This window comes from Vidua chalybeata, chromosome 22 (assembly GCF_026979565.1).
Source record: "Vidua chalybeata isolate OUT-0048 chromosome 22, bVidCha1 merged haplotype, whole genome shotgun sequence".
Classification (NCBI taxonomy): Eukaryota; Metazoa; Chordata; class Aves; order Passeriformes; family Viduidae; genus Vidua; species Vidua chalybeata.
Genome location: NC_071551.1, coordinates 2,260,442 through 2,288,335, shown reverse-complemented (window position 1 = coordinate 2,288,335; position 27,894 = coordinate 2,260,442). Strand labels below are relative to the sequence as shown.

General features: G+C 47.7%; 1 protein-coding gene across 3 annotated transcripts in view; it reads left to right on the top strand.

Annotated features, from left to right (window-relative positions):
- The window catches only part of EIF4G3 (eukaryotic translation initiation factor 4 gamma 3), a 144,574-nt gene extending 117,130 nt beyond the window's left edge, over positions 1 to 27,444 (top strand). For all 3 annotated transcript variants that reach the window (XM_053962892.1, XM_053962895.1, XM_053962894.1), the window contains 19 exons: positions 552 to 722; positions 1,679 to 1,876; positions 2,716 to 2,862; positions 3,166 to 3,402; positions 5,461 to 5,565; positions 6,887 to 7,019; positions 8,024 to 8,118; positions 9,657 to 9,750; positions 10,294 to 10,411; positions 11,742 to 11,965; positions 13,176 to 13,291; positions 15,300 to 15,472; positions 17,496 to 17,621; positions 18,672 to 18,753; positions 20,534 to 20,632; positions 21,471 to 21,617; positions 22,710 to 22,791; positions 24,144 to 24,290; positions 25,195 to 27,444. In XM_053962892.1, coding sequence (XP_053818867.1) covers positions 552 to 722; positions 1,679 to 1,876; positions 2,716 to 2,862; positions 3,166 to 3,402; positions 5,461 to 5,565; positions 6,887 to 7,019; positions 8,024 to 8,118; positions 9,657 to 9,750; positions 10,294 to 10,411; positions 11,742 to 11,965; positions 13,176 to 13,291; positions 15,300 to 15,472; positions 17,496 to 17,621; positions 18,672 to 18,753; positions 20,534 to 20,632; positions 21,471 to 21,617; positions 22,710 to 22,791; positions 24,144 to 24,290; positions 25,195 to 25,376 — 2,676 coding nt within the window. In that variant the 3' untranslated portion in view covers positions 25,377 to 27,444. The remainder of the gene's footprint in view (positions 1 to 551; positions 723 to 1,678; positions 1,877 to 2,715; positions 2,863 to 3,165; positions 3,403 to 5,460; positions 5,566 to 6,886; positions 7,020 to 8,023; positions 8,119 to 9,656; positions 9,751 to 10,293; positions 10,412 to 11,741; positions 11,966 to 13,175; positions 13,292 to 15,299; positions 15,473 to 17,495; positions 17,622 to 18,671; positions 18,754 to 20,533; positions 20,633 to 21,470; positions 21,618 to 22,709; positions 22,792 to 24,143; positions 24,291 to 25,194) is intronic.
- The last annotated feature ends 450 nt before the right edge of the window (positions 27,445 to 27,894 follow it).

Below are 27,894 nucleotides of genomic sequence, written 5' to 3'. Positions count from 1 at the left end.
TAGGATCCATATTTTTAGAGTGCAGGAGCTGCAGTGATACTCTTTCACTGTGTTTTATGTAATTCCCCTCTCAAAATGGCTTTGTTGGAAGCAATCTCCAGTAAAACTTAACATTTCTGGCAGAGCTGCCAATTTGTCATTGTCTAAGTGCTTGGGATGGCATATTTGAAATACACCTGTAAGGGCTGAGTTCTTCCACACCTTGCTGTGATGTCTCAGTTACGCAGTTTCTGACTCCCAAGAGGCACTTTTGGCCAGTCGGGGTCAGTTCTGCCCCCTGCAGCAGCACCCGGAGCGCCGCCAAGTTGTGTAGGTTGTGCAGGCAGAGTCATCCCATCTCTCTGTTGGGAAAAGCTGCCCAGAGAAATGTGTTGGGTGTCTCCCCGTTCCTGTGAGCAGCCCGGAGCAGTGTTGGGTCGGGGGGACTCCTGGTGTCCCAGCAGGACGTGCTGGTGGTCAGCGGTGCCACCAGCGGGTGTTGGCGTTTGCCCTGGATGTGTTATCCAGCGTGAGCTTAAAGTGGGATATAACAAGGAATGTTTTTGTCCTAGTTGTTGAATGTTGGACCGAGGAGATCTCAGCCGGGCCAGAGGAGGGAGCCCAGGAAGATCATCACTGTGTGTGTGAAGGAGGATGTGCACCTGAAGAAGGCAGAGAATGCCTGGAAACCAAGCCTGAAGAGGGAAAACCAAACTGAGGACCCGGAAAATGTCAAAACCCAGGTGAGAGCATAAGCAGGTCTGAGGGTGCAGCAGCTGCCCCAGGTAATGGTAATTTGCCTTCCCTCTTGTATCAGACAGTGAAAAAGGGCAATGAATTCCAGTTGGAATCCCAGCTTTCCCCTACCTTGATGGTATTTTTTGTATGTTTATTCTTGACCTGGTGTTTAAATGCCAGTCCTGTATATTAAGCAGAGAACACCAGACAACCTCCTGTCTCTCTTCCAGGATTGCTTTTTTACTGGAATATTCCTGTCTCTGTTCTAAAGCAAAGAGCCCTACATTCCCAGCACAGAACTTGGTTTTCATCTCCTTTTAGACTACATTTCTTCCCTGAATCCTCAGCAAGACTGAGGTTCCTCTGTGAAATCCCTCTGTTGGTCCTGCCCAGCCCAACGGTGCCATCAGAAGCTGCTTCTGTCCTTCTCCCCCTCCTCTCCTCCATGGGGCGCTCGCTCTGGGAGGAGGTGTTTGTCTGGTGGTCAAGTTTGTAGGATAAGTTTGGGATGGTCTTGAAGGACACTGGGATTCTGTTCTTGGAGCTAATGGTGGCATTGTTGACCTCATTATCATCCTGGATAGGAAAAAATAAAGTACCTTAAAGTGAATTATAGGAAAGTTTGATTATCTCTGGCTGAAGGAGACAGAGACCACTCCCTGTTAATTTATATCTCATTGATTAAACTGATATAAAGAAGAGTATTTCCGACAGGGAGGGCTTTGTGCCTCTGTTGCACTTGACAAAAGCCCTTGGGTGTTCCAAAACTCCTGCTCTGTATTCTTGGTCTTGGTAGCCAAGTGAGGACTGGGGCTGGGCTGTGCAGAAGCGTGTGGTGTGTCACTCAGCTTCCCAGACATTCCTACAGGATATCTCCATTCCCTGTGGAAAGCATCCTGGCTCATTCCTGAAATCCACCTGCACCACTTGTGCCTGAGCTTGCAGTGTTTCTGTCACTCAGGAGCTGTTCCGCAAGGTACGAAGCATCTTGAACAAGCTGACGCCCCAGATGTTCAACCAGCTGATGAAGCAGGTGACAGACCTGACGGTGGACACAGAGGAGAGGCTGAAGGGAGTCATCGACCTGGTCTTTGAGAAGGCCATCGACGAGCCCAGCTTCTCCGTGGCGTACGCCAACATGTGCCGCTGCCTGGTGACGGTAAGAGCCGTCCGGGAGCTCCTCTGGGCTGAGGGGCAGCAAAGAAACTGCAGAGAGCAGAGTTAAATGGCAGCTTCTGAGTGTAAGTAGGAATAATTAATGTGGAGTCTTGGTTTGTTGGCCATGCCCATGGCAGAGGGTTTGCTTGGAGCAGTTGTTGGGAGTTGAGGATTCCTTGCTCCACCTGGTCACAAGATGAGTCGTATTTGGGAAGTTCATGGAATCACAGAAGCATGGAATAGTACAGGCAGGAAAGGGAGCTTAAAGCCCTTCTCATTCCACTCCCTGCCATGGGCAGGGACAACTTCCACTATCCCAGGTTGTTCCAAGCCCCCTCCAACCTGGCCTTGGACACTTCTGGGGTGGGCAACCAGAGCTGCTCTGGGCAACCTGTGCCAGGGCCTCACCACCCTTCTGTGTCTGTCAGTTCCAAGGGAACTCCAGGGTGAGCCAGGCTTTGCACAGATTATTCTCAGATGGTGAATCTGGGACAAAAGAGCCCCCTTTTCCCCAGGTCTTTCATGACATGCAGTGAAGGAATATGTCTTAAGCCTTCAGCACAGAACAGGAGTGTTTTCAAGCAGGGGGTGTTTTTAAGGGAGAATATGGATGGAAATGTAATTCATCCCCGGGCGGAGGTGGTGTCAGCCAAGTTTGGAGTGTGACTTTACATCCACAATGTAAAACTCCACTGGAAATCCTGATGTGAGGCTTTACTTTCACAGCCTTGCGGAGCCACGCAGCTCAACATGAAGAGCAAAATAAATTGTTACGGATGACCCCTCCTCTGTGGAGTTTATCCCTATTTCTGCTGATGTTTTTCTTCCTTCTCACTCCAGCTGAAAGTGCCCATGGCAGACAAACCTGGGAGCACAGTAAATTTCCGTAAGTTGCTGTTAAATCGCTGCCAGAAGGAATTTGAAAAGGACAAGGCTGACGATGATGTCTTTGAAAAGAAGCAGAAAGAACTCGAAGCTGCCACCACTGTAAGTGGTGTTTTTCTCCATAAGTTCTCAGAGCTCCCTCAAAAAATTATTTCCTTTTGAAACACCAGTTGATTTGGGGGGATTTTGGAGTTGAGACTTTCATTCAGTCACTGTGCCTGAGAATAATAAAAAATACTTGCCTTGACGGTGGGTTTATCCCAGCATCTTTCTGGGCTTTAGGAGAAAAAGAGGGAACATAAACGTCTATGTTCATATAAGTGTCTATGAACATAAAACTGGATCTTTCAAAGAGTTCTGTGCATTGAGAACGTGGTTTTGCAGAGCTGTTTTCCTGTTTTACAGCCAGAGGAGAAGACGCGGCTCCACGACGAGCTGGAAGAGGCCAAGGACAAAGCCCGGCGGAGATCCATCGGGAACATCAAATTCATCGGCGAGCTTTTCAAGCTGAAGATGCTGACAGAGGCCATCATGCACGACTGCGTGGTGAAGCTGCTGAAAAACCACGACGAGGAGTCCCTCGAGTGCCTTTGCCGCCTGCTCACGACCATTGGCAAGGACCTGGACTTTGAGAAGGCAAAGGTGGGGCAGGAGTGGGAGCGAGGGATGAGGTTCTTTGGGCAGAGATGGAAAAATGGGTGTGGGGTGTTTTTATTTGAAGTTTTGTTTTTTCTTCTGGAATTTCCATATGGCATGAGGAAATCATCCACTCCTCTGTGGATGTTTCGTCATGACCTGGCCTCGCTCCCTGCTCTGTAATAGATTCTGTATCATTTTCAACTGTGTTATCCAGTTGTTATTTCCAAAGATTTTATCCAAACACGCAGCCGAAAAATGCTCAATGTTTCCTTTTTTCAAGTTGAATGTCACTCTTCCTTTGTAGTTCCCAAAACATTATTATTTCCAGTTGAAGGTTTGTGTTACCTACAAAAGCCACCATGAAATGTGTTGCTCAGGTTAAAACTATACCACCCTCATTAACCAGTCCAAACCCCCACCTGAGCCTCGGGGGTGCCTGTGTTTTGTGTCATCCTTGTCCCCAGATGTGCTGGGATGTGGCAGCTGTTCTGCAGCGCTCCTGCATCCTCCTCCCCCTTTTCCAGCAAATATATCTGCAGCACGGAGCATTGCACAGTCCAAGAGCTTCTCTTGGCACAGACAGCCTGCTGCTCCTTCACAAAAACCAGGCTTGGGATGAACAACTCGAGGGTTTTGCCAGGAATCAGTGGGACTGGGCTCTGGAAACAAACGGAGCTAATTGTGTTCAGCTGCCCCGGGCAGGGAGTTCCCTCTCCACTCAGGGATCTCAGGGATCACAACAGATCAGTCCTGAACCTTGGGGGGAAGGAATTTCCCAGGCTGTTCTGTGAGCATTGACCAAAACAGTGTGGTTTATCAGCAGTCCAAGGCAAACACCCCATGCTGTGAGCACAGCACCAGCACAGGATTCAGTTTCTCCATGTGCTTTGGGAGGAAAACCAGGTCTGACTTCCAAGCTGAGGTCGGGCTGGACAAGGCCTGGATGCTGTTTTGGTCTTTTGGAGCACTGTAAAAACCAACATTTTGGTGCTCTGCTGGTTCTGCACTCTCAAGCTGGGGCATGGCAGGGCACGGAGCAAAGGAGCAATTCCAGATGCCTCTGTCCTCTCTTTGGGATTGGTTATTTCTTTCAAGACTGAGAGGATCCTTCTTAATGGGGTAGACATTTTATTATGTGTTTTTATTGAAGCTGAACTGTTAATCATCATTTAATTAAAACTTCTAAACAAAGTCCATTGGAAATATTTCCGCATCGTGCCTAACTTTGGAAACACTTGCTCCCAGAGCTGGAACTTTCCAAGGCAAGGCCAAACGCAAATTTTAATGGATTTTTTTCTTGTTTGTTTAACTACAAGGACAAGAGTTTAGCTGGTTTTTAGTGAAGAGAATGGGAAACATGGTAGAAAACTACTCTGAAACTCTTTGTTTGAAACAACTGGAGGCCCTAATTTGAGAAGAAGGCTTTTTAGAGCTTGGTGAGCCAAATTTAGACCTAACAGGAGCTTCTCTGCTGATCCCAAGTCATGTCTTAGTGTGAACTTATTGGGATTCCACCACATCATGATTTTCTGGATGAGGAGTTTGTGGGGTTTTTTCCCACAGCTGAGCCCATTAAACTGTTATTGGAGAGAGACCCAGAGCTGCTGCTCAGTCTGGCCTGGCTCAGCTCGGGGGATAAACCATGGAATGATGTGTCTTAGGCTGGTTTTGTACCCATTTTGTTTCCTGAGCCGGTTTTTCTTGGGCTGAGGTGAGCACACAGTTGATTTGAGGAGGGGAAGCTCAGATTGAGATATATTTTTAACGGATGTAATGTTTATCATGTACATGCAGAGGGTATAGATGGTTTGTGTAATTAAAAACCCAGAGGAAGTGTGTGCCTGCACAGTTGTGCCTCATCTCCTGTACACGCTGCCCTGTGCACCCTCAAATCCACCCTGGAGGAGTGTACAAGGCCCAGCACTCACCTCTCTGGGGAGCAGCCCTGTGTCCCTGACATTTCTAGCACAGAAATCCCAGAATGCAGGAGCCGCTGGGTGCCCCTCGAGGGAGTGTTTTCATTTCTCTCCACAACGTGCTGATGATGTTTTTCTTGTCTAGCCCCGCATGGACCAGTATTTTAATCAGATGGAGAAGATTGTGAAAGAGAGGAAAACCTCCTCAAGGATTCGGTTCATGCTTCAGGATGTAATAGACCTAAGGCTGGTAGGTCCTAGCTCCAGTGAGTCAAAGTGTGAAATCATGGATGCCCAGACCGGTCTGGGTTGGAAGGAACCTTAAGGATCGTTTTGTTCCACCCCCTGCCATGGCAGGGACACCTTCCACTGTCCCAGGCTGCTCCAAGCCCTGTCCAGCCTGGCCTTGGACACTTCCAGGGATCCAGGGGCAGCCACAGCTTCTCTGGGCAACCAGTCCAGAGCCTCCCCATGCTCACAGGGAAGAATTTCTTCCCAATATCCCATCTGACCCTGCCCTCTGGCAGTGGGAAGCCATTCCCCTTTGTCCCCAGTCCCTCTCCAGTTCTCCTGGAGCCCCTTTAGGCCCTGGAAGAGGCTCTGTGCTCTCCCTGGGGCCTTCTCTTCTGCAGGTGAACATGCCCAGCTCTCATGCCAGTCTGTCGTGTCCCCTTCCATATCCAGGCTGGATAAGCTCTCATGCAAGAGCCGGGATTCAGTGCTCAAGTGGGATGTTAGGGGGAGATCTGCTCTCCTTCTCCCCCAAGTCTGGCTGTCCAAAGCCAGGAAAAGTCTCCATGTTGTCCTGGTGCTGTGGTCAGTACACGTGCGGTGCTGGGGGTCCCCACACTGTGCAGACGTGACCATGGGTGGAACAAACCTTCCCAGCACCTGCAATTTTCCCCCAGGGGAGCTGCTTTGGGTTGTGTGGAGGCTGAAGTCACCACTTTGGCTGCAGGTAGATAATTACCCCAAGAGCTGTAATGAGGCTGCAGCAAGATAAGGGATAGCATGGTCATTCCAGGGCTGGAGGGGTCTGGGCACTGCATGGCTGAAAAGACACATCAAGCAAGGAAAGTGTTTTTGGAGTGACAGCTGCTCCTCTCTGCAGGATTCCTGTGTCAGCCATCACCATTCCTGGAGTGCAAAGCACTGTCTTCACTTAAAATCAGTCACTTCTTGCTTTTTTTATTTTCAAGGTTTCATTTCTTCCCTCAAGCTTGGAGGAGAGGCTCCCACAAAGAGTATCAGTCATAAACAGAGAGTGACAGCAGCTCTTCTCTTTCCTCTGAGCCTTGAAAGAGAAGCTGGGAATGTGGAGGCTGGGGATTAACATGTCCTGAATTCAGTCAAGTGAATTGCTGCAGTCTCTGTACCTGAATACAAGGCTCTGCTCTTGGGTGTTGGGATGCCCATGCCCATAATGTGTCCCAGCTCCACAGGATTTCCTCCAGCCCCTCTAAGGCATGACAAGGGTGGGAGGATGAAGCCTCTTTCCCAATATTCAAGCTCCCCACGTTTCCTGGAAGTTTCCCTGAGCACGTGTTTGGTATTTTTTGCTTCTTTCCCAGTGCAACTGGGTGTCACGGAGAGCAGACCAGGGCCCCAAGACCATCGAGCAGATCCATAAAGAAGCCAAGATTGAAGAGCAGGAAGAACAGAGGAAGGTGCAACAACTCATGACCAAAGACAAGAGGAGACCAGGTAAAGTAAAAGCCAAGTTGGCTGCTCATTTCACATCCAGTGGTCTTAGAGGGAATCCCACATTAAAGGAAAAAATCTGTGAGTTTTTTTTCCTAAATGTAATGAGCAAAGGGAATTGGGGCCTGATATGGCAGAGGCTGGAAAAGGAACAGATCTGCCATGGATTGGCTGTGGGGATTTTCAGGGGCAAATCTCATGGGTGAAAATAACCAACCACAGGCCAACAGTGCTTACACATTCCATTCATGCAAACCATGTTTGATTTTGTGACAGGCTGCCAGAAATCTGTTCTAACAAGTTATTACTTTGGAGTCAGATTTGCCATCCATTCTCATGCACTGCAGAGTCTCATTTCAAGAGAAAAACTTCTAATTTCAGGAGTAACTGTGTTGTCTTTAGTTGTTAAAGTCATGAGGTGCTGACTCTGTGTGAGGGAGTGTCTTGGCATCACCTTAAACTGCTCCTGGCCCTCAGGGCACTGTCTGAAGACGAATTTGGAGTGACTGGGAAAATGAAGACTGGGACAGAGCAGGGCAAGGAGAAAGTAATTTTGGGGATTCTTTAAGGATTGGGGGATTCTCTAAGGATTGCCAAATGAAAGTGCTTTGAAAACAGGGTGTAAAGAAAATCCATGTAGACTTTAATTATCCTAAAAGTGACACCAGGGGAAGGTGAGGAACCTGGGAGTGCCTGAGGGGCTCCGTGTCAGACCAGCCAAGTGCTGCAGGACTTGTGGGGTGAGTGAGGTTCTGCCAGGGAAGGCATCTCACCTGCTCCTTCCGCGAGCTCGTGAGCGTGCAGCACCCACAGGAATGCAGAGAAATCCAGCCAGGAACCATCCCTTCCAAAAGCAGCCCCTGGAAAGAGCAAGAGCTGTTCTGTGAGAGCACAGGCAGGCAGGCTGGTTATGGCATGTCAGAGGAAAAGACATTTCTGAGCAGGACTCTGCCCGTCAGAGCAGCAGGGTGAGCTGAGCTGAGCGTGGCTCTGTTTGTCCTCCTCAGGTGTCCCACGGGTCGACGAAGGCGGCTGGAACACTGTGCAGGGGGCAAAGAACAGCAGAGTGCTGGACCCCACCAAGTTCCTTAAAATCACCAAGGTAGGTGCCAGTACAAGCCTCCTTCAGGGCAACAAAACATCTGTTAGTCCAGGAAGGACAGGGATGGTGTGGGCAGGTCAAAACTTGGGGCTGGGACATTTTAAATCCTCAGAGTTAATCCTGTAAGCAAATCAAGCTGCATTATCTTCTGGATGTTCCTGTTTTGTCCTGAGGGAAAGGAGTGTGCAGACTTTCTTTCTCAGGTTGACAGTGTCCTTTTAGTAATCCAGAAGCTCTCACAGTCAGAAAATCTGCATTTTATTCAGTGATGAAAATGTGAGCCAGGGTATTGTGTGAGATAGAGATGCAGCACAGCACTCACGTTCCATGGGTCTCAAACACCTGCTGGAAATCCTTGGGTGCCTCAAGTTCTTAAGACCCCATTCTGATGCTGCTCCTCAGTAAAACAGAGAGGCCACATCCATTTTGATGTGTCACAAACAGCAGCACTCCAGACTTAGGATGCTCCAGTAGAATGGGAAGAGCTGTGTCTGCTCTTAGAGGTTTCTTGACTTGGTGGCATGGTTGCATCCCCCAGTATGTGATAAACTCTCATGTTCATCCTCCAGATGAGAATCTTCCTGTTATTTCACCATTAAACTGGTGAATTTGGGACAGTTTTCCAGGCTGCAGGTTGGGCAAGTTGGAGATTTCTCCTTTGTCAAACTTCAGAACAGCTCTGGTTTTCTTGCCAAGGAAAAGTCTGGCCTTTGTATAAATCATTGACTCCTAAATATTCCCTTATCCCACTTAATGTCACATGCCCTGAATTTTTACACTCAGTGCCTGGATTCTTGGAGAGCTCTAAAGCAGGACCTGGACAGAGTGCAGCCCTTCTGCAGATCCAGTCAATTTGTTCCTTCTGCAAGTCATAAAGCAGTCTCCAAAACTTCATTAGCAGGAGAGGTTCAGCCTCCTCCTGCCTGGCCTTACCACTCACCTGGGAAAAGCCCTTCCTCTCTGTTCCATACAAATGGAGCTGCTGGAGCAGCTGCTTTGGAAGGAAAGAGGAGCTCCCCCGAGATCTGCGAGGTCACAACCTCCTTGTCAATAAATTCTCCTACTGAACATTGTAAAATCAATGTTCTCTTCTTGCTAGACATCACTTTTCCTCCAAGTTCTGCGACCTGTTGTCGTCCTTTGCCCTCTGGATTGTTTGGTGCCCTGCAGATCCCCCCAAAGCCATGACTGGAGAGTTGATGGACAGTGAAACTGCCTTACACATCACAAACAAACTGAACATCTTTCAAATATGGATATACTGAGCTTTTCCACCTTCCTGAGCTTCAGAATTCCCAGTAAAAAGAAGCTTCTGCTCACTGTGAATGTCTCTCACCTCTCACTGACATTTGGAAGAGAATCTTTGTGATGTCCTTTGTTGTTTGTGTCCCCTGTCTTGGGCCACAGTTTAGTCTTCCAAAAATATGTGAAGTGTCTTTTGGTGTAGACAACACTGGGATTATTGCCAAAAAATCTCCCATTTATTATTACACTGTATGATTTGCCCTTGTAATTGTACATCCTGGTGTGTTTTACAGCCCACAATAGATGAGAAGATTCAGCTCGTGCCTAAAGCCCAGTTGGGCAGCTGGGGGAAGGGCAGCAGTGGTGGAGCCAAGGCAAGCGAGATGGGTAAGTCAGGATGGACCCTCACCCTCGGCTTTGCTGCCAAAAGTTTGGGTGGTTCACAGAACCAGGGAATGTCCTGAGCTGGAAGGGACCCACAAGGATCAGAGTCCCAACCCCTGGCCCTGCACAGACACCCAACAATCCCAGCCTGTCCAAAGGCCCCTGGAGCTCTGGCAGCCTCGGGGCTGGGACCATTCCCTGGGGAGCCTGGGCAGTGCCCAGCACCCTCTGGGGAAGAACCTTTCCTGATCTCCAGCCCAAACCCCCTGGCCCAGCTCCAGCCCTTCCCTGGGTACTGTCCCTGCTCACAGGCAGAGATCAGAGCTGCCCCTTGGGAGGAGCTGCAGCCCCCAGTGAGGGCTCCCCTCTGGCTCCTCTGCTCCCCTCTGTGTGTGACCTCCTGACAAGAAGGGTTGAAGTGGGGCAGGCCCAGCCTTTTCCCTGCAGTTCTGTCCCCGTGGCTCCGGCTGAACTGCTCGGTGATGTTGAGCTGTCAGCAGCTCCTGACCTTGTCGCTCTGCTCTGTGTTGTCTCCACCATCTCCAGACTCCTTGCGACCAAGTGCCACAAGTCTGAACAGATTTTCTGCCCTGCAGCCTCCAGTGTCCCCAGTATCTGCCTCATCTGCATCTTCAGAACTAGAATCTCGCAGGGCCTTAACGAGGTGAGTGTCGCTCCATTGCTCTTCACTGCTGCCCTGTGCACGCCCTGCGCTGGCACCAGCACTTGGACAGAAGGGAATTCCTTGCTTTTCCAGGAATGACTGGGTCCTTTTCCCACTCTGAGTTAGCTTTGAACATGCCTGTATTTTATAGTATCATAGGGGAGAGAGGTGGCATTAATTTTTAAAACCATTTTGATTAATGTTTTAGTTTCCACTTCACCCTTCAGTCAAGGGTAGTTGTGTTTAACAGATTACAAACTCTTCAGATAAAATGTAGTAATAAATAGGTTGGATTTAATGGCTGTGAATTGAGCCAGGTCATTAGGTTTATTTATCCAGGAAAACACACCTAAAACCTGGCAGAAATGCAGCATAAAATCGTGTCTGACCCTTTCCAGCAGATGTGACCTGCCCGTGCTCCCACATCCAACAAAAAACTGCAGAGCCTCTTTCTCACTCCAATTCCTTCAGGGCTGCAGCCACTCCAGCTTGGAGCATGAAACATGTATTAACCCTCAATAATTTATTAACTCCAGACACAGTTTATAAATGTACAGTTCATTTAAAATGTCACTGAATCTTCCTTCCAGTGCACACAAGTTGCTGAAGTGTTTTGCTGGGTTGTACCTCTAATGTTTTCCCTTCTATTTTAAATAAAACTTGGGCTTAGCTGGAAATTACTCCATTTTGGCGTTGTTTTGCCCATTTTACTCATTAACACAATAATTAATAGGACAGATCGTTGTCACCTGTTGTTGGGAGCCTTCATGTTTGGGAGGTATTTTTCAATTAACGGGTAAAAAATACAACTCTCGTGGAATCACGGAATATTTTGGGTTGGAGAGAGTTGAAAGATTCACCCATTCCCACCCCCTGCCGTGGGCAGGGACACCTCCCACTATCACAGGTTGCTCCAAGCCCCCTCCAGCCTGGCCTTGGACACTTCCAGGGATCCAGGGGCAGCCACAGCTGCTCTGGGCACCCTGTGCCTCACCACCCTCACAGAAGGAATTTCTTTGTTATGTCTAATCTAAAGCTCTCATACCATTTCAAAGGGAAACAGAGTCCTTGTGTTATAAAATTCACTATTCCATGTATAAAATGGGTGCTGTAGAGCATTGCTTTTCCATATATTCTCTAGGAAGCATTGGCTGTTCTGTCCACTCTGGGTATTTGTGTTTGTGGGTCTCTGAAATTCAGTTAATTTTGGTTGTGGGTACAGCTGTAAGAAACAGAGTGAACAATCCTGCAGGGCTTGGGGGGTGGTTTTCTCCTGCAGTGAAGCCCTCGAGTCCCTTTTCTAAGCTCTGAGCGGGTTTTTGTTTGGCAGTCGCGGGAGCACGGGCAGGGAGAAGAACGACAAACCTCTGCCACCTTCCCTGTCCCGGCCCAACACCTTCCTCCGGGGCAGCAGCAGCAAGGAGCTGCTGCTGGACAACCAGGCCCAGGAGGAGCAGCGCAGGGAGATGCTGGAGACGGTGAAGCAGCTGACAGGAGGCATGGAGATGGACAGGAACAGCACCGAGGCCGAGAGGAACAAAGCCAAGGAACCTGGTAACGGCTCCTCTGTGCTCGGGGAGTCTTGCTGAATGGGTGGGGAGGCTCAAGGGAGAACCTGTCAGGAGCAGTGACAGGTGTCTGTGCAGGGCACTGTCAGGCTGCTGCAGCTGGGATGCACCTCCCAGAGCTGGGTGACCCAGCTGAGTCAGGCAGGCCTGGACCTTTTCCCTCTGTGCAGCCCCTCTGTAGGATCCAGCGGGGCTGAAAGGCTGCAGGTGCCAGCACAGCACCACCCCATGGCATTGTCTGCCCTGTTTTATCCTGTCACTGTCCCACTGGCTTCTGCACACAAAGTCCCCCAAATCAGTGTCAGTTCTTCAGGAATGCTTTTTCAGTGCCCAGTAAAGCCATATCTTCCCTTTTCAAGCATTCCCCAGGGTCAGGGCAGGGATTTGGGTCTGGGACAGGTGGTGCACAGCAGCTTTTTAGCTCCGTGTTGTTGCCAACCCTCCTTCCAAGCCAGCCCTGGTGCAGCAGGATGGTGGTGCCCACCAGGGTGACTCATCTGTCACCCTGTCAGTCCTGCAGCTCCTGCTTTTCCCTCCTGCCAGCCTGGGCTGATCTCTTAGTGGGAAAATGGGAAAATTAGGGTGATGTTCCCAGTGGACAGAACCTTTATAGTAAGGACAGCGTTCAGCTGGGAAACATCTGGAAACTGCTGCAGTGAGGGAAACACCTCGACTGCCACAGCACAGCACAGGCTTATCCTGAAGCTTTGGGATGTTGCAGACAGTCCCTGGGGACCAGGGTTTCGGGATATGACTGGGAGATTGCCTTGGACTGCTGCCCATCACAGTCAGCGCATTTTAACTTTGCTGCAACAGCTCCCATTTAATTATTTAATGTTCGTGCAGGGCTTTGGAGGTGTTCAACCTGTGCCACTGCCAGCTGTGATCCTGCAAGGTCAAGTTACAGAAGTACTGGGAGTTCATATGGGGGGAAAGGTAGCCAGGAAAGAATCCCAGAATCCCAGAATGGTTTGAGTTGGAAGGAACCTTAAAGCTCATCCAGTTCCAACCCCCTGCTATGGGCAGGGACACCTTCCACCTATCCCAGGTTGCTCCAAGCCCCATCAAAGAACTACCCTGTACCCGAGGGTGGGACAGGGGACACACCTGCCCATATGACTTCTCTTCTCAGAATGTCATCTCTAAAATGCTGATTTTCCTTTTCCAAACATTTTTTGTTGCTGTATTTCCACCAGCCAAGCCAGAAGTTCCCCCAGCTCCAGTGCAAGAAAAGCCTTCACTATCAGAAGATGAAATAGAGAGAAAATGCAAATCTATCATTGATGAGTTCTTGCATATTAATGATTTTAAGGTAAGCAAGATGAAAACCTCACTCAACAGACAGCTCTGAGGGGCAGCAGTGATTTCTCTCCAGGATGTGTCTCTGTGAGCACCCAGCCCACACAGAGGCAGCGAGGCCAGACAGAACCCAGCAGCAGTAGCAGCTCCAGGGGCACTTTCAGGACAGTTGTCTCCCAAGCTTGTTTTCTGCCCTGCTGGTAATAGGAAATATAGCCCAGCCTGTGTGTTTTAAGTAGCAAGATGGATGTGTATCTGTCATGAATCACTGAGCAGCTCCATAATACCAGCAATTTTGGAAGCAGGAAAGCTAGTGTGAAAATAAACAGAGGTTTTCATTTAGTTATCAAAGCATGTGCTGTTCTGATCTGGAGGCAGATAAAGCAATACTAAATATTGAACAAACCACTCCAGAGGATTTTTAATAAACATTGGAAATTACTGAGCAGCTGTCATCACTTCCTAGTTAAAAGGTTGAAATTTTGTTTCCCTTGTAAATGGGTTTTTTAGCTCGTCCCCAGAGTTTTCAAGAAGTGTTACATTGGCTGCAAAGCTGCTTCATTTGATCTTTCACTGAAATAAATTTTCAAACCTGCCAAGTTTGAAATGGCAGCACTTGGGAGTTGCTGGTTTGGCACCCTAAAAGCAGAGTTGCTGCTTCCATTTCATTGGACTTCCAATTAATAATTGGAAAGAGGAATATTCTCATGATGGATTGTTTAGAGTTCACATCTAGTTATTGGGATAAATTATTAAATACTTGGTTTGGAGAGGAAAAACCTTGCTCTGATTGGCAGTGAGCTGGCCCAGGACCCAGGGGCTGGTGAGCCAAGGAGTCTCTGCTCTTTTTCCTGCTTAGGATGGACTCCAAAGGCTCCCCTGGATGCCTGCAATGAAGGGGCCACTTCGGTTCCCTGTTTGCAAGTACAGCAATGTGTTTCTGTGGCTGGCTGGAAATGGAGCTGAATTGCATTAGACAGGGCAGGGCTGGTTAAAAGTCCATGGAATCAAGGCAGCTTGTTTGCATCAGGAATTACTTGGTACTGGGGGATTCTTGGTGCTCTTCAGATGCAGCAAAGCTCTGACTGCTTAAACTCGTGTTCCTGCAGCCACCCGTGAGTTCCTGCTGTGTAGAGCAGAGGAATGGCCCTTTGCAGGTGTTTGGTCCTCAGAGTCTGACCTGACCATGAGCTCAAACTGCTGAGCTGTGACCCTGGTGACAGCAGGGTCGGCCAGCAGGGTTCCCTGTGTGTCCCAGGACAGCAGGACCCTGTGATGAGCTCCAACCCGAGCACACAGGCCAGGACCACCGGGCTCCTGACCTGCAGGAAAAAGCCCTACAGGGCCTGAGAAACACATCTGAGGCTGCCAGGCCTTGGTAGCTCAAGGCATAACCAGTCACAGAGCAGGTGCCTGTGGTCAGGAAGGCCACTGAGATCTGTGGGCTGGACCCAGAAGGTCACTGGAAGGTCCTTGTGATGGCAATGAAGATTTTTGATGTGGGACTTTGAGAGCTGCTCTCAATGTCTCTGAGTGTTTTCTTTGTTTAGGTTGCAAAATACTTAAGTCTGAAAGTGGGAGCTTTCAGACTCAAAGGGGAAATCTTCCTGCAAGTGCTCCCCAGCTATTTTCTGCTTCTTTATGGCTGTGGGTTTGTAACACAGGCATTTGTGCCAGGTCAGATGAGTAACAAATCTGATCTGATACCCTTTTTTTGACTTGGCTTGATGTTCAATGCAGTAATAGGTGTTTTGGTGGCATCCAGAAGATAAGTCCTGCCTGGACTATGATTGTGTATTTTAAAAATTGTTACCTGAGTGGTATAAATTCCATTATTGCAATTATTGTTGTTTTTGTTATTATTATGTGATGATGTTTCACAGCCTAATACAGCACTTTGCCTGGCAGCCTCATTAAGTACTCATTTCACCAAAAATCCCCGGTGTTACAGTAGGAAATACTCTTGTGCCACATGTTTGCTGCTTTTCAGTGGAGGGTGACTGCTGTGTGTCCTTCCACAGGAGGCCATGCAGTGCGTGGAGGAGCTGAGTGCCCAGAACCTGCTGCCCGTGTTCGTGCGCGTGGGCGTGGAGTCCACGCTGGAGCGGAGTCAGATCACCAGGGATCACATGGGCCAGTTGTTACATCAGCTGGTGCACTCGGGAAAGCTGAGCAAGCAGGATTTCTTCAAGGGGTTGGTATTCTGCACAGAGAATCCACAGATTCTTTTCCTCAGTGTTTCTTGCAAATGGATGCTGTGCTGCAGAGAAATGATCTCCCACCTGCCCTCTCCACACATTCTTTTGGAAGGACTGTATCATTTGGGTGTATTTATAAGGAATATTATTGTAATATATTTTAAAGTGTTTCAGATGCTTTAGTGAACATAAATATGTTCATATTTATGCCAGCTTTTATTTTGAAGCAGGTCTCTAGGTGTCTGTTTAAACATGTGTGTTCAGATCCCTGTTCTGTGCTGCATTTCTCCCTGTTTGCCTTTTGCAAATCCCTGAATGTAACTGGAAGAGGAGGCGGTCAGAATCCTTCACACAATATCAGTACCTGGGAGCTCTGAGCTCCTGGGCACCCAGAGCCTCAGCCACTCTCCCAGTGGGAAGAAGGCTTCACCCACACCATGCCACTTCCCAGGACACCTCAGCCCTCGAGGGGCTGAAGAGGAGGACATGCAGCAGATGGGTTGGACCTGCCTCAAGAGACCTGAGTTTCAGCTCCTGGCTCATTTCAGCTCCCTGAGTTTTGTGTTCCCAGCCTGGTGTCCAGTCCTAGAACAATCCCTGTTCCCCTGGAGATCCCTGGTGGCACTCAGTCCTCACTGGGGTGCAGAGCAGGAGGGATAAAACAGGGATAGGCACAAATGCAGCAGTGAAGGAGCAGATGAAGTATACTGAGTTTCTGAGGATTGACTCTGTCTGGCTTTAATCTGAGTCCCTGTCATTGTGGTACCATCGACCGCTCCGACAGGAAACTCCCTGTGCCCATGTCTGTCCCTGAACTTCTTCCAGCTCACAGGAAAGGTTTAGGCAGCCTGAGCTCAAAACTGTATGGAACAGCTGAAAAAATCTAAATCCACAGGGAGTACTCTTGTGTCCACACAGCACTGATGGTCAGAGGGACTCGTTTGAGGTGATACATATCCAAAATGTATTGTGATTAAAGCTGTTCTCGAGCTTCCTGGAGTTTGGATAAGTGGATCTTGATGAAATATTGGGATCTGTGCTCTGAATGTGAATAAACAATGCAAAACAACTCCTGAAGATGATGGAAAGGACAAGTGGTGTTCAGTGGGTGCTGAGAACACCAGAAACTCCCTCATCTACACAGGAGAAGTGTAATGAGGGATCACAGGATGAACACTGGTCACAGCCCATGGTTGGGGAGATGCACAACAGGAAAACAATTTCTGGCAGAAAGGCTGGAGGAGCAGCAGAGGATGCAAAGAACAAAGCAAAGGAGATGGTTTCTGGTTTGAAACATGAGAGAAAATGTGGATTTATAGTCACTAAACAGGACACCGGACAATTCAAGGTTTTCAGGGAGAAACGAACCATGATAGAAACTGCAGGAAAGCAGAAAAATTACCATTTCCCAGGCATGGGAAGTGAAGCCACCTGCAAGGGTTTGATGGGAAAGAAGAGTTTTGAGCCATTCTGGAAAATGTATCACTGGGGAGCAGTCCTGTAATTCCTGCTGCAGATAGAAACTCTCCTCTGCTGAACTGCGCTCTTACAGACATTTCACTGCTTACCTTACATTTGGAATTCTGTTAGGATTAACCCCCCCTCTCTAAATGTTTGGATATTTTTAAGAAGGTTCCATTTACTTGATGGTTTATATATACAGACAAAAAAGCTTTTTGGTTTTATAGATGTTACTGTTTAGCAAGTGATTGGGTAGTGGAATATAAGAGTTATTATAACTGGAGATTTCCTGGATGTATCTGTTGGATCTACAAAAGGTGGTGTCTTTTCCACATATTCTCCTTATTACTGCATGGAGAAATTCAGTCTTGGCAGTTTGGAAGTACCAAAAACATAAAATGGCAATAGGTTTTTTGTTACCTTTGTGATTCTCCTCACTCCTCTCTCTCTTCACTCCTCTTTTATGTTACAAAACATTTTTAAAGTGCAGATTTCTTTGAAGCAAATGTCTCCAATTAAATGTTATTTAATACTTGGTGTGTTTTCCTCCTTCTGAAGTTTTTCCGAGACCCTGGAGATGGCGGATGACATGGCCATAGATATACCCCATATCTGGTTGTACCTGGCTGAGTTGGTGACCCCCATGTTAAAAGAAGGAGGAATCTCTATGAGAGAACTTATACAGTAAGTGATGCTTTCCCAGCTGGGCCTGTAGTGTTTTCTCAGCGTGGTTCCCATCAGTAGGGGAAGGATGAGCAGTGCTGGAGGCTCAGCTCCCCCAGGAGCTGCACAGCTCCCCCTCATTGCACATCCTTAGGGGCCCACACCAGCCTGAGAGCTCTGCTGGGAAGGGAGCTTTCACCCTTGGAGAAGGGTTTTATCCATAAGTCTGCTGTTTGTTTCAGCTGAGCTTAAAAATACCCCAGTACTGTAGAGTGGAGAGATTTGGGAGCACAGAGGCTCTGGGAATTAGACTTACAGAGAGTGAGGTATTGCAGAGGGGCTGCGTGGCTCAGATGGTAACAGAAGGAGGGCTGGATTAGGTGGGATATTTGGAATAAATTACCCCCTGTGAGGGTAGACTGGTCTAGGTGGGATATTTGGAATAAATTCCCCCCGTGAGGGTGGGCAGGCCCTGGCACAGGGTGCCCAGAGCAGCTGTGGCTGCCCCTGGATCCCTGGAGGTGTCCAAGGCCAGGCTGGACAGGGCTTGGAGCAGCCTGGGACAGTGGGAGGTGTCCCTGCCCAAACTATGGGATTCCATTTCTCTACCACCTGGGCACTGCCTTGAAGGGGCACAAAACCTTGTGTGCAAGACCAGGAACCATTTCCTAGACCAGAATTCCTGTATTTTCTGTATGTCCTTATATATTTGGGGATTAATTGTGAGCCTCATTCAACTGAGTTGAATGGTTCCTATTTCTATTACCAGTATATTAAGAAAATAACAGTCTTTTCAAAGTCTACCCAAGTGCAGCATCCCACAAAAATGAGTGGATTTGACATAAATATAACATATTTTTGGATGTAAAATTCAAGTCTGTATAATTAGCCCTGTTGTGACAAGGTCACTGCATCACTAAATGTTTTATCCAGCAATGCTGGATTAATCAAATCGTTCTTCCCTGGCAGAAGTTAAAGGTGATTTCTTGCCTCAGTTTGATCACTACCCCTGGATTTACATTCCAAAAACAAATTATAATGGAAAAAACACCTGTTTTTCTTTCATTCTAGAGAATTTAGCAAACCCTTGCTTCCTGTGGGAAGAGCCGGTGTCTTGCTTGCTGAAATCTTGCACCTTCTATGCAAACAAATGGTGAGTGCCCCGTGCTCCTGTCCTCCGGAGGGAGGAGTGGATGCAGCGCCCGTGTTCATGCATGAAACCTTCACCATTCCCACGTGAGGACATTTAGGGATGGGCCAGCCAGTCCAGATAACTTAGGAAACCTGCCTCGCACCCCCAGTTTCCAACCAAGCCTTACAAGGTTCCAAAAAGTTGAGTTAACTTTTTGTTTTCTCATCGCTTTTCCCTTTTGCAGGTACCTTTGCACCTGGCTTCTCCCAGAAGCTTAGAGTGCTGAAATACTGCAAGAGGGACATGCTCAAGGGATTTCTGGGCTGACCAGAAGCAGCAAGTGCCGGGAATCTTGCGAGAGAACTGTTCTTGCAGACCGGAGAGGTTCTCAGGGTTCGGATAAGCTCCCGATGGCCTCAGACTGCTGTGTGCTTATCCAAACTAAACCTGCCGACTCTTGAGGTTCACCCAGCACTGGGGTAGTGACACCTCCTCACCCCGTGACTCCGAGAGCTCTCTTTCACACCTCACAGCTGCGTGTCCAACCAGTTTGGTGGTTTCCCTATAACTCATCTCCATTTTTTGTCTTTTTTTTTTTTTTGATCCAGCTGAATCCTGCACTTTGGATAGTGTCTATTTCCAACCCTGTAAAATCCCTCACTTGCCTTTTTTTTTATTTTTTCAAGCATGCATTCAAGTAAGGTTGAATGTTCCAGGAGCATTTCAGTCCAACAGTGCAAAGAGTGGCTTTTTATTTATTTCTTTATTTATTTTAGTCTTGTGCTTGTTCGGACAGTCAGCTTCCTTTTTTTTTTTAAACTATTCTGTGAAAGAAAAGCTGCTGTGCTCTGGGTGTGGAAGCACAGCCTTGGGTCTCTGTTTCTGCCACAGCTTTCTGATCAGATCTTGTCCAGGCCAAGACTTGGACTCGGGTATTTCAGTGTAACATCAGCCATCTAATCCAGATCTTAGTGGCTCAGAGCAGGAACTATGCACAGTTGGCTCTTAACAACCTGTATTGTAAACTGAAAATTGTGATCTGCTTTGTAAACTTAAAATCAGGCAGCATTTCTCAGCTTGACTTAGGTACTCAGTGCTCTCCTGTGAGCAGTTGCTGTAAGGTGAAACTTTGGCAAAGCATTTGGGTGAAAAGAGCTGGTTGTGCTCAGCATTTTTATTCTTGTCAGAACTGTGTGTGTCAGAACTGTGCTCTCTGAGGCAGGAGGCTCAAAGGTCAGTGTGACATTAGAGGCTGCAAAAGGCTGAACTGTCTGTGCTCAAAGGCACTGCTCTCAAGGTTTGCATAAACTCTAGGAACTGAAGAGAGAATTTGGGATTATGTGCCTGAATTTGAGGCTTGGTCTCTGCACAGAAAACAGCTGTGTAAATGAGGAGTTTTCTCAAAGGAGCAGTTTGCCAGAGCCTTACTGTCAAGGCAAGGGAGTGCGAGTGACGGAGTAAGTCAGGAGAAGGGTCTGAGTCAGCCGTGGGAAGGTGCCCTGTTCCACGTGTCACTGCTCCTGGGTGACCTCGGAGCTCGCTGCGAACCCCCCGTGTCACTTCTGCCTTGCCCATTGCCCGTCACGAGGCGTTGCCCACCTGACAAGATGTGCATTCCCAGGGGGATTGCACATGTGGTTTCTCTTGCACGGGGTCTCCAGATGTTCTCACTCATTGCCAGCCGTTTGTTGGGTGGCTGAACTGTCCTTTATTCCTCCTGACACAGCTGCACCATTCCGGCCCCTGTGAGTTCCCAGGGTGTCCCTCAGCTCTTTAAATGGACAAACTGCTTGTGTTTCAGAGCCATAAGAAAGTGGGAGCCTTATGGAGGGAGTCTGGCCTCAGTTGGAAGGACTACTTGCCCGAAGGGGAAGATGTACATACCTTTCTCATGGAACAGGTGAGTTCAAATCATTTCTTTGATCATCCCATTTCTTCATCCTCTTCCATCCCATTCGTATGTGCAGTTGGAATATGGGGTGAAGTGTCTCCACACTGGGGTAGATTTCGGCACTACCTGAAAGCACAGGGAGGAAAGCCTGCCCCTGCTGCTCCCAGACACACATCTCCAGTCACCTGGCTTCCTCTAGGAGACCTGTTTCTCCAGCTGGGAAAAAACATTCAATAATGAGTTTTGGAGCAAGGACAGACAATTGCAGAGGGGCCACAATTAATGGTAGGAGTTATTCACTCATCCCACCTTGGATTATGATCCTGGAGGGAGCCAGGACTGATGGAGGCACCTCACCTCTTGCTGGTGAAGCTCCCTTTGGAGCTTTGAGTGATCCGCTGCCCTGTTCTGGCACTTTGGAATTGCTGCAGGAAATGAAATTATTACCATGGGCCTGGGCCTTGCTGAGGGGACTGCAGCTCTTCTGTCACAGTTTTCAAGGGATTGGGGCATTGGCTGCAATTCCTTTGAGCCAGTGCCAGCTCTGGTTGTTGCATTCCAGCCCCTGTAGCTCCAGCCAGGGAACACACACTTGATTTTGTGCTCTGTTGTGCAGGACTGGAGCTGCCTGAGGTGCCTCTTTGTCTTTGCTGGATAATGGAGTTCCCATGTGTTTGTAAAATGCTTCCTAACCCTTGGAACAGGGAAGGTTGATATTGTAACAATAACTGAGTAGCTGAAAGATGCCAGGAAACAGAATTAAATGTAGTTTCCTGCTTCAATCCGGTGTAATTCAGGCTAGGAAAGTACATTTCACTAATTCTCATCATCACGTGTGGTGTTGCAGAAGTTGGAGTTCACGGAGTCTGACTGTTCCAGTTCCTCAGAAGCACTTTCAGAGAAAGAACTGTCTGCAGAAGAGCTGAACAAGCAGCTGGAAAAACTCATTGTTGAGGACAAGGCGAATGATGAACAAATCTTTGACTGGGTAGAGGTACAAAGAGATTTTCACCCTCCCTGCAGACTGTTTAACTGCTTTTGTAAATATGTTCTGGTCTGAACATGTCAGGGTATGGGACACTGCGAGGATTTGGTCTGTGCAATCAACACTTCCAAAGAATCTAAAATATAATCAGTATTTAAGAGTGAGTTTCAGGAAGGAAGGCTTTTAGCCATATTAACTGTGTAGCCTTTTAAATACTGTAGACTTTCTGACACTGAATATCCTGCTTCTGACACTTAGTACATTTTAGATGTAGACTGCTACATTGTTTCCTCATAAAATAGGGGAGAGAAGTTTCTCACTACTTTTTTCCAACTTGACCTCTCCAAATTTCCCACTGTAAAAACACCCTGGGCAGTCACTGAGAGCACCTTTCCCACTGCACTGGGCCAGGCACTGGAACAGAAAATTAAAATAAAGAAAAAAAAGAGGAAAAGGCCTGTCAACCCACTGGTCTTTGCTCTCAGTCTCTGGCTGCCTTCTTTAACTCAGATATTTAGTGTCTGAAATTATACTCAACCTATGCAGTTACATTTGTGCTGATACTAAATCTTGGTCAGCTTCAGTTCAGTTATTTCTATGGCAGAGCAATGTGTTAGAAATGTCATTTTTCCACTGCCGTTAGAGGAGTTCAGAGTGGAATGAAAGCAGCACTGAAAATCTGGAATCACCCACAGGCTCTTTGGAGCCTTGGACAGTTTCCACAGCCATTCCCTGAATTTCTTTCACAAAGCAAACAATCTCCACCCAAGGAGCACGCCGTAAAGTTTGTTGGAAAAGCCTAAAACTCTTTGAGACTGTGCGAGGGCATTGCAGGAGCCCAGCGTGGTTGGTTTGGTTCTGCAGACAAACAGCTCCTTGCAGGAGGTGCTCAGTGGCACATGGATCCCATGGGAGCTGGTGTTGCCTGCTGAGGTCCCTGAGGGAGTTCCAAGGAGGGAGTGGGGAAGCGAGTGTTGCAGGGGTGAGCTGGGCTTGTGCCGCAGCAGCAGCTGAGCCTGGACTTGCTGCCAGGTTCAGCACTGGAGTTTTGCAGTCCTGCAGCGCCATGTTTTTAACTGGTCCATTTACTCTTGATTCCAGGCTAATCTAGATGAAAGCCAGATGAGTTCACCTACATTCCTTAGAGCTTTAATGACAGCAGTTTGTAAAGCAGCTATTATAGGTGAGTCACTTGCAGTGTAAACACCACACAAACCAAACCTGAAAAGAATTTTTGGTATTTTTGAGGTTTATATCACATTTCCCTGGCCAAGGCTGTGTTTTGTCACACACCCATCATTTGGGATTGTGCCCAAGAGCAGGGTGTCCCTTCCCCACGTGACAGCCGGGCGCTTTGCCGGGTATGGTGTTCCTGAGGTGACCCTGGTGTGTCCCAGTGGCCTTGTGTGAGGAGGGGTCTCAGACAGCGCTGGGAAATGCCAGGTTGTTTGTTGATTTTCTTAACGAAGGTGGAAATGACTGAGATCATCGTTAAGGCAATTAACACATCCACTCCTGTGTCAGCAAAGATGAGTGGGCAGCCCAGCGTGGGCTGCGGGACAAAGCCAGTCTGGGGCTCAGGCTTGTAAGAGTTTTATATCCAAAGTTTCAGTTTTGGAAAGATGGTTTATGTGGATTGCCTTGCTGTACAGCTGGAAACACAGGGAAGGGAGGGCTCCCAAGTCAGACACTGTGACCCTCAGATCCTCAGGGGGGGTTGAGTAAAGCACTGCAGCCAGAAACATCTGCTCAATTTACTTGGTTTTCTTTAACTTTATTGTTGGCATCTGGCACAGCAAAAAGTGGTGCTTGTAAAGGGTCTGGTTCTGCTCTGAGCTGTGATTTGGGGGAGAGAACGGGCTGGATTCCACCGTGTGAGGGAGGGGAGGGACAGGCCAGTTCCTTCCTCTCTCTGGGAACAGAACCATGCTCGTGCCACCTAGTGTTAACAGAGACACGACACAGGACTTCATTTCCAATGCCTAAGGGTTCCCTGTTGTGTAAGGAAAATCATCCTCTGGTTTAAATTTTGACCTTGCCTCTGAGTTTTTTTCTTTTGTTTTCAAAATATCAATTGGGTTGCATGATGTACTTGAAGGCTGCTGAATAATTCATCCTTGTGGCTGATGGACTTCTAATGCATATTTTTATATATTCACTATTTCCTATATAATGTGCAACTTATGATTCTGTTTCTGCCCTGGTATTTTTAGAAAAAAAAAGAATTTTCTAAAAACCTTCTAACCTTCTAAATGCAGTTGCCTGTGGAGACACAATTTGCACTGCAAAGTAAGGTTGTGCTGCTTCTGTGTGTATTAGAACTGGGGTCACTGCAGGCAGTGGACTCAGGGAACTGTAAGGACCAAGACTTCCAGAAATAGCCATTAACCAAAAATACTTCTGCGGCTTCTCATCCTCCTTTTCTCTCCACTCTAATCTGTGTTTGTGATTGCTCTTTGCATTAGTAAAGGCAGTCAAAGACCTGTCCCTGTTGCCATGTGCCAGGCTGACCCTGCTTTCTCCTGTTCCCCTCAGCGGACTCTTCTAGCTTCCGAGTGGACACTGCTGTTATCAAACAGAGAGTGCCCATCTTACTCAAGTACCTGGACTCAGACACAGAGAAGGAACTACAAGCACTTTATGCACTACAAGCATCAATAGTAAAACTTGATCAACCTCCTAGTAAGTGTTGCCTCTGTGTTGGGGATTTGAGCCCGCATAAGGGCAGGGGGGTTCTGTGGGAGACAGGAAGAAGATGTACTTTTCCTTACCTTTGTAGGTAGCAGATGAGAGAAGCTGATGTGAGTGGGTTCAGCTTATCCAGATCCCAGATTTTTAGAGCAGCTCAGGTTCCCAAATGCTTGGCCAGAGGCCGGCTCTTCTTTTGGTTGCTCCTGTAAGCAGCCACACAGAAGGAAGGACAAACCTGTTGATAAAAAGAAATTAAAAAAAGAGCAGTAAAAAAATAATCTGTTGAGTTTGCAGTACCTGGACATGTGAGAGCATGGGTGTTGTTATTGCATTGCTACTCTACAGATATCTGTGGGCTTGGAGGGAATAAAATGAGTTGGTCAACTGATGAGTTTTGTCCCAGAGATGCTACAGAAAACCCTTGTGGGACAACAGGCAAGGGAGTAGCCAAAGAAACAGGGATTCCCAGGGAATCTGCAGCACAAAATCCAGGAGTGCCTCAAAACATTCAACATGATCATCCTTAGTGCCCTTTATGACATTAGTTGGGCATTATCTCTCCTGATGAGCCACAAAAATCCGGGGTTGGAGGGAATCCAGATGTGTGGTGGAGAGGAGATGGGCTGCTGTGGGTCCTGCTTGCCAGCCAATCTCTAGATAACGTATTCCCACAGCTGCTTTCCCAGCTTTCCCTCTTCTCTGACAGTGTCAGAGGGGTCGGTTTTCCCCCTCACCCGAGTGTGAGCAGCCAGAAGCAATAACTGAGTAAGAGCCCTGTGCTTTCCTTGTCTCTCCATCTCCCATGCCAAGAGGTCGCGTTAATCCCCTTATCTGCGGCCGTCTCTGTCTGCAGCCAGGGCTGACAGATGTTCCCTGCTTTATTCCATTACTGCAGATTTGTTGCGGATGTTTTTTGATTGCCTGTATGACGAGGAGGTCATTTCGGAGGATGCCTTCTACAAGTGGGAAAGCAGCAAGGACCCAGCGGAGCAGAACGGGAAAGGAGTAGCGCTAAAATCTGTAACGGCGTTCTTCACGTGGCTACGGGAGGCCGAAGAGGAGTCAGAGGATAATTAAAACTTAAAATACAGATTTAAAACAAACAAACAAAAAAGAAACAATTTAAGTATTTTTTTAAAAAGTTTCACGTCTTCGCCAATCACAGTGCAGCAAGGCCAATTCTCTCTCGCAGACCCCCCTTGCCCCACACACGCACGAGTGGGAGAGGTAAAACTCGATAAACACCGAGGTGATCATGGAGGCAAAAAGGTACTTGAAAACAAACCCACAAAAGTAAACTTCAAACCTGAGGGCGGGAGCACTAAACCAAAATACATGTATTATTTATAGAAAATATTTTCTGTTTTAATCTTTTTCTTTTCTTTTTAAACAAGGACTCATACTTAGGAAAACACACAGCAAAACAAATCTGTTTAGCAAAAACAAAAACAAGTTGAAAACTTCTAATTTATTATTTTAAGGACTGCAAATGCCAGTGTAATTTTTAAATTTGCAGTTTCTGTAAACAAATTGTATAATAGAACAAAAGCAGAGAAATAAATTTCCCTCCCCTTCATATGCACCTCAGTTTTGTTTCAAAGCATGATAAATCAACAAAACTTTGAAGGGGGTTGGGGTGAGCTAGATGAGGACAAGATCAATTTTTGTTTATTGTCATCAGATTTTTCTGCCTGCCTCTCAGCTTGCTTCAGAAATTTAAAAAGAAAATAGTAATCAAACCATACATAACCTTGGATCAGAAGGAAAATGCATTTGAGAAAACCGCTGAGGACCAGAGTGCTCCGAAAATAACTCACTGAAAACCGTGCTACCCCGGGGAAAAAAGTACTAGTGATACTTTGAGAACCTTTAGAGCAACTTTAAGGCTTGTAAATACATAGAACAAATATTTAAAAAAAAAAAAAAAAAAAAAAAAAAGAAATTGACTCAATACTATTTCTTTTCACTTTCAAAATATAAAGAACAAAATAAAGACAAACATTGCAAGTTTAAAAGAAAGTAAAACGACTTCTCCTTTGACAGCTGCTGAATGTGTGCACCATCCTGAGCGGTGCTGGCTTCCTTGGCATGCCGTAGGTCCTCAGGCCCAAATTGTGTACATATAGTGTGTGTCTGTATGTGTGACTACCAAAAATGAAGGGTGAGAGCAATTGTTGTTAAAAAAAAAGGAAAACATGAAAAAAGGGGATGCTGTTGTGCCGAGAAACTCCCTGGCCAAGGAGCAGCCAGTGGCTGCAGGGCCAAGCGGGAGCAGTTGGTTCCCGAGGCTGGGACGTGACCTCAGGGCAGACGGTGCCCGACCCCAGCTGGGTTTCTCCAGCCGTGTCTCATGTGACTTGGATCAGTGGCATCATCCGGGGACTTGTGACCCTGGCAGCTCCGGAGGCCGCATCTGTGAGAGCCGAGATCCGACAGCCCAGCGCCAGGGAAGGGTGCAGGACGGAGGAGCGGCGCTGCCTGCCCGCTCCGCGTGCCGGGGCCAGCGCGGCCGGGGCACGGCCACAGCCGTGGGAGCCCTTCCCGTGCCCAGCGGGACCCGGGCTGCTGCTCCAGACCCAGCTGCTGCTGAGGACAGGAAGGCCCTCGCGTGTGTCTGCAGCCACCCAAGATGACCCGCTGGCTCTCACTGTGAGAAGCACCTGCCATCAAGGACTCTGCAAAGCTGGGGAAGCCCTCAAATGTGGTTTGTGAACTGTGGGCCATGGACCGTGAGTAGCCAGCCTATGGAGCATTTGCTGGGGGTGTCTGCAGCACTGACTGCTCACATGATGCTGTCTTTTTCTTTCCAGCTGCTAAATCACTTAAAAAAAAAAAAAAAGACAACAAAAAAAATCCAACAACAAAAAGAAACAAAAAGAAAGGGAAGAAAGGCTACAAATACGTTTCTTTCCTAATCTTACTTTTACATGTAAACAATTGCTGTACTTGCCTGAGGATGTGATTTGATCACCACGGGGAAGGGAGGAGGTGCCTGGTTGTGGCCAGAGGGGAGAGGTCCATGAGACACTTTCCCTGCTAACGTGTTCCACCCCATGAATCTGAGCTAGAGAATCCATGGCCTAAAACACTAGAGCATTGTTTGGTTATTTTTTTTTTTAGTAACAATAAAACACTTCTCTCTGAAGTTTTGTTAAAAAAAAAAAAAGAAAAAATATTCTCACTGTTACTGTACGCTCATGTATCTGCATGTACCACATCCAATGATGCCTCAGCCTCGCCGCTGGGCCCAGAAGTTTGGATGGGCTCTCAAGGTCTCCAAAAGGTCTGTCCCCACTGAACCCCCACCCACCAGGGCTCCAGGGGTGTCTGTTACACCTCTGCAGAAGGTCGTGTGGGTATTCTTCTTCCGAAAGGCATTTTTTTGAGCGGTACATGGTGGTTTGTAGCAGTTAAATTGTTGAATTAAATGAATGCCAGTTTGTATGTAAATAAGGGTAAATATTGCCAAGTCGGTGTGGGCAAATGATGGAATTCCTCTCAGGGTGGGCAGTGGCAGAGCCTGCTGGGAACATGAGTGTGCAACAGCAGAGCCATGCAAGGACTGATTTCTCTCTCACTGCCTTGGATTGGAAAG